Source organism: Protomyctophum parallelum (genome assembly GCF_964188405.1).
Source record: "Protomyctophum parallelum genome assembly, chromosome: 20".
NCBI lineage: Eukaryota > Metazoa > Chordata > Actinopteri > Myctophiformes > Myctophidae > Protomyctophum > Protomyctophum parallelum.
In genome coordinates, this window is record NC_139718.1 from 28,413,627 (window position 1) to 28,419,626 (window position 6,000).

At 42.8% G+C, this 6,000-nt stretch overlaps 1 protein-coding gene across 14 annotated transcripts in view; it reads left to right on the forward strand.

The window, feature by feature from the left end:
* pacs2 (phosphofurin acidic cluster sorting protein 2) overlaps window positions 1-6,000 on the forward strand; it is a 75,719-nt gene that overhangs the window by 49,674 nt on the left and 20,045 nt on the right. For 9 of the 14 annotated variants that reach the window (XM_083792496.1, XM_083792507.1, XM_083792506.1 and 6 more), the window contains 4 exons: window positions 1,159-1,235; window positions 3,187-3,267; window positions 5,201-5,269; window positions 5,419-5,570. In XM_083792496.1, coding sequence (XP_083648622.1) covers window positions 1,159-1,235; window positions 3,187-3,267; window positions 5,201-5,269; window positions 5,419-5,570 — 379 coding nt within the window. The remainder of the gene's footprint in view (window positions 1-1,158; window positions 1,236-3,186; window positions 3,268-5,200; window positions 5,270-5,418; window positions 5,571-6,000) is intronic. The other 5 variants (XM_083792502.1, XM_083792505.1, XM_083792500.1 and 2 more) reach the window with 2 other exon arrangements.

Here is a 6,000-nt window from a genome sequence, read left to right on the forward strand (position 1 = left end):
AGTAATCTCAGCAAGGCAAACGGCTTCTCAGTTAAAGTGGGTGATAATATTATCACAAGAAAAGAGGAAATTACCTACCTAGGCTCCATCCTGGAGGCAAATCTTGCAAAAAGATTCCTGTACACTAGGATCTCCTCACTGCCATCACTGGTCAGCAAAAATACTTTGAAGACTCCTAACAGGAGCCCTTATGTGTGCTTCTAGTTGCTGCCCTATGCGCCAGCCGGCGTGGGGATAAGTAAGTAAGTAAGTAACAGGAGCCCTCATACAAGGTTTCACCTCATGGTACCACAGCACCTCAAAGGCCCTAAAAACAAGGCTCCAGACATCCCAAAACAAACTATTTAGGCTACTTACTACTTGGCCTAACTCCCAGACCCCACCTCACCCCCGCTAATTTTGATAGGTTGGAATGGACCTGTCAAAATACTTCAGCAAACCACGTGAAACCCAGATTTGGCTCAAACAAGGGGTTACATTAATTTCACTCCTATGCCTCTAAAATGTGGAACGCCCTACCAACAGCCATTAAGAAATGTCAATCCCAAGCCTCCTTCAAAACCACTCTCCAAGCGCACTTGTGGGCGGCTGCCATTCAAAACTGGCTCCTGTAAAAAAGTTAAAGACCCCCCCCCCCAATGCTAGCCCCTCTTATGACCAGCTTTTGGTGTCTGTGTAACATTGAAGCCAAAAGTGAGGACAGAAAAGTGAAGATGCCAAAAGTGACGCCGGAATGTGATGTATGATGATAAGAGTACCCCTCACTTCACACAGGTGTGATTTTTCTAACTCTGTATTTGATGCAAACAAGTCTTTTTCTGGTTTTATCCTCTACAGGTCAGATTTTGTACTGACCTGTACTGTCTTTGAAATGTACCCATTCTACAAACTGTTAGATCTTTTTTTATGAGGACCTATATATGAAGATAAGATTGAAAATGAGTGAAGTGCTCCGTAAGTATGTGACAGCGAGATAAAGGCAGTGATTTCATAGAGCGCTGTGAATACCCTACAGGCCTACACTACTGGACTACTGTATGTCAGGGTGTATTTCAAACTCTGGCTGCAGTCCAAACCTAAAAGCCTTAATGAAATATGCATGATATTTCTTCTCCATGCTCAGCTTGCGTGATCTAGGTTAATGTCTCTCTTCTGCAGCAGATAACTACTCGGAGGAGGAATACGAGAGTTTCTCCTCAGAGCAGGAGGCCAGCGACGATGCTGTACAGGGGCAGGTGAGTTTCTATTTCTGTTAATATGCCTGTTGAGGGGCATAGAGTGGAGATACAGCAAATAATACAACATTCAGGAGTAGGAGTAGCCCAGTGTAGATGTCATATAGGGACAGATTATTTTGCTGTGCAAGCGTTAAGCTCAAATGCCTGTTGAGAGCAGAGCAAATGAGCAAAGACAGTAATGTACAGCTAATGCAATATTCAGGTGGCTATCAAATGTGGTGTATTTGGTCAGGTGAGTTTACAGGAAAACGACCTATTGAGAGGTAAAGGTTTAATGATACCAAATTATCCATGTTAGTAGTTGATAATTAATAAAGTAAGTGAGACACCTTGGGAACCAACAGTTCATGAGTCATGTGGCTTGTATGTCAGTTGGTTATCTCTTGTTTCTGTAGCGTGACGCAGCTTGCAGTATTAAACCCCCTGGACATGACGCTAGTATGTTGCAGGGGCATAGCCCCAATACAATATTTAATGGTGAACCCTGATGTCCCAGTTTCAGAGTGGACACTAACCACAAGGCCTCTGAGCTGGTGCGAAGCAGGTCTGTTGGCGTAAAATAACACCTGTTGACACTTACATTGAGTGGAGACACAACAGAGAATATAGGCTAAAGGTCTTTACACACTGGAGGCGTGATGATAATGATATCATCATTTCAATGATAATGAAATTGTCTGTATTTTTGGGTGAATTAATCGCAGGTACAGAACGCCCGGTGTGAAAGGTCATTACAGCCAATAATAATAGTCAGGCTTTTTACTGATCAGCCAGAAGCGTTCTCGAGAAGCATTGAATAGAGATTAGATGATGCATTATTCATGACACTGACTCATTTGATTCAGAGTTAATCATTTAAATATGGACATGACAATAATATCATTAGGGGTCTGATTGATGGATAGTGCTGGAAGCATACAGATTACAAATTACATAAAGTGCAGTACTTGGCACATTAAGAATGTTAGGAAATGATGTTGAAGCAATTCCATTACAGCCAGATCTCTTGGAGAATCACCCTGAATGGCCTGACAAAATACATTTCAGAAGATGTATTATCTATTCTAAATTTAACAAAAGCTGTCGCAAGGTGTCGCCAGTCACTGGCTAGTCTGTACTGTACCTTCCTTAGCACAGAGCAAGACTGCTGCTCGCTTTGGGCCCATCTCACAACGCCACGGCGCATGGACAGCCTCAAGGAACCTAGCGCCGTTGTTCCGAATTTCGGAACAACACGGTCGCCTACCACTTCTCTCCTGCTTCTTTCTACCACCACCGCATTCTTTTACACTGCTCGCACAGCACTCGATATAACCTTTTAACTACACGGGTGACACACTCCGCTCAGTGGCAGCGGTGGCCAAACGGTTTGCGGAGTGGTCTTGATATCGGAAGGTCGCTAGTTCGTATCCCCGGACCGGCACGTTAAAATTACCACCGCTGAAGTGCCCTTGAGCAAGGCATTGAACCCCTACCATGAAATGTTCTATGAGTAGGGCCTGGCTGTAAACCAGTTCTTGAGCTTAGTCCAGTTACCCTGGTTAAATATAGTAACTTTGCTTTGCTTTGCTTCCTCCACTACCTTCTTCGCCGTGCCAGACAAATATAACAGGGTTTTTCGAGTCCCATTCAGCCCGGGACGGGGAAATTAGCAGCCACAACGTTACGTGGGTTAGCGTCATGCGGTGTTTCGAGGCCACAACATGGAATGCACGGATCTCTATCTATCTATCTATCTATCTAGCTTACTGTATATGATAATAATTTTGTGCCCACATTCAACCCAACTTCCCAAGATCATCCGTTAACAATTCCCTCCCAATAAATGTGATCTATTATATCGTATTACCCACACTGTACATCATTTCCTGTTCATATATTAGAACGGGTAAGGCCCAGTAGGTAAAAACTTTAATCAGACATCCTTCTCATTCATGTGTGCTGCCAGGATCTTGAAGATGATGAGTATGATGTGAGGAAGCCAAAGAAACAGAGGAGGTCCATTGTAAGGACCGGTTCCATCACCAGAGTAAGTGATCAAATCAGCCCTATTGTATACTTTGTTGTGTGACAGTATCGTACAAAAGTAGGCGATCTACAGTACAAGCTCACGTTGATTGTGACGCTTTGAGCATACAGATTGGCTGAGATAACATTTCATTCATTAAAATGAGTTCCGTATTTCAGCTTCACCATTGGGTAGTGGGTACCAGATCACAGCCACATTCACCACATTTTGTATCTAAATCTTGACATTTTTTTTCCATTTCATGAAAATTCCACCTCTATAAATGGTTTATATTATATGGTTTAAATTTACATTACTCTTTGGTTTCATCCAAAGTGCTTTACATAGATTGTGCTTTGCCTTCACCCATTCACACACACACATTCATACACCGATGTCAGAGGAAAACCATGCAAGGCACCAACCTGCATATCGGGAGCAATTTGGCCCGGGGGTTCAGCGTCTTGCTCAAGGACACTTCTCTGGGGGAGCCCGAGATCGAACTGGGAACCTCACAGTTCCCATCCGGCCGGCCACTCTACCGGCCACTCTTCGCCTGAGCCACTGCCGCCCCTTAGTATAAGTTCACAATGCATCGCATTGTGACACGCTGTGAACTTGTACATTTGGTATTTTAGCTATGAATACAGAGTCCAAAGGGAAGCATGCACATCACAAAGAATTCTACAGGTGCTGAACTTAGAATACTTATAGTGAAAAAGGATGGCAGTCTGCACACTGATCTTGAGCTCCCAGGCACTTTATTTGCAGAGAAGAATGAATACATGTCTACCTTGAGATTTTGACTTTCCTATTGCTTTGCTTTGTTTGGACACAAAAAGTTTGAATACCACCGACTGCTGTGAATGTGTCAAACCCTGTTCTGAACAGAGACAATCATTACCTCATACCTGACGAAGACCTGGAAGGGTCGAAACGTTACCTTAATAAAGTTACCTGGAAGCTGAGATACAGTGTGCGGACTGCCTTCCTTTTACAATGATTGGATACTGACACTGTAGATCCTAATAGGCATTGCTACACAAGTAAATTACAATGTTGTTGTGATAATCCTCCCTACTATAGAGTGTGCTGACCATATAAGGAGTTCCTCCCTGTCCCCAGTTAACCCATGGGGTCAAAAAACCTTAGGTTTCATTTTTGGCTAGGTGGCCCAGCCTTCATCCAATCAGGATAGAGAGGGGCCTTCCACCAATCATGATCGAGCGGGTGCGGGCCTTGGTGTGTGTGCTGTCGCTTGCATGTGCACATCTTGTTACCGGGGCAGACCGCGGGGTTTCCAAATCACCCACATCACTGAATGCTCCTTTAAAGCATACTGGATCATATTATTGTTCCTCAGATCAATACCAACCTCCGTTTTTACCATGTATGTATGGCTTGTGCTCTACAGTATATGGATGCCACAGTAATACCACAGTACAGTAGGCCACAATTTATTTGTTTTGGACCCATGCATTTTTAACGTTGCTTATTCCTAATACTTATGCCATCATATTATCTGAAAATGTATAGCATAATTACAAATTATTGGTGTAGTTAATCTTGCACATAATTGCCAGTGGTCAAATGCTTAATAAGTCAAATTCAACACGTCTCAAGTAGAACATATGAGTCATTTTGAATGTTTTGTTGCCCAGGGCTGTTATACTGTAGTTATTATTCAGGCTGGGAAGCAGTAAAAATTGATGCACCGGAAAGGAGATGAGGCATGTTGCTTGATTATTGATTTACATGAACACACAGAGGTGGATCAATGTCCATCCAGCGGGTCAGTGAAAATTACAGAAATGGAGCGGCTACTTCATGAACCATTACATGTTATATATATCCGGTATATCCTGTATCAGGTAAGTAACGTGAATGTTGATGTAGACTAGTATGTACGGTTAAATGACTGACATGCTTGTGTTTTCCATGTCCTCTTCTTTAGCAGCAGAACTTTAAGCAACGGGTTGTGGCTCTGCTCAAGAGGTTCAGGGTGACCGATGAAGTGGGTGAGGTGGGTGTCATTTTCCTAATATAATATATATATATATATATATATATATATATATATATATATATACCGGTATATAAAATCCTCAGTATCGCAAATGGTTATATTAACAATGGGGATGTGTGTGTGTGTGTGTGTGTGTGTGTGTCCAGGTGCTGGACTCGGAGCAGGATCCAGCAGAGCCTCCTCCTGAAGTGGAGGAGGACCTGGACCTGGAGAGTCTGGACTTTGAGAACCCTAGCGACAGTGGACCTGAGCTAGATGATGACGACAGCGTCCTCAGCACCCCGAAACCTAAACTCAAGTGAGCGGAACGCAGCCGTTATGTTATTCACTGATTCTCAACGTTCAAATGGATCCTTAAGGGTCTATAACTCAGTTACAGACCTGTCCATTTGGACCCACTGGTGGTCCTCAGACCTGATGTTGAGAACCAGGGGTATAATTAAGTAATAACTCGTTTACCAAACTGTTTACCAAATTTGGCAACATAAAAACCATAGACATATCGCAATTAAAACAGGTTTTTGTAATTTCATTGTTTGCATTTACATTGATTGTGCACAGATCTGAGTGTGCGGAGCTTCCCTTTATTTTTTTCATTATCTCTTTGTGACTCCACCACCTCACTTACGTCACTTACGGGTTTTTGTAATTTCCTGTTTGCATTTAGAAGTTTCTTGAAATTCGTCATCCTTTAATGTTTCTGAAGAATTAACATTACCCAAGTGCAT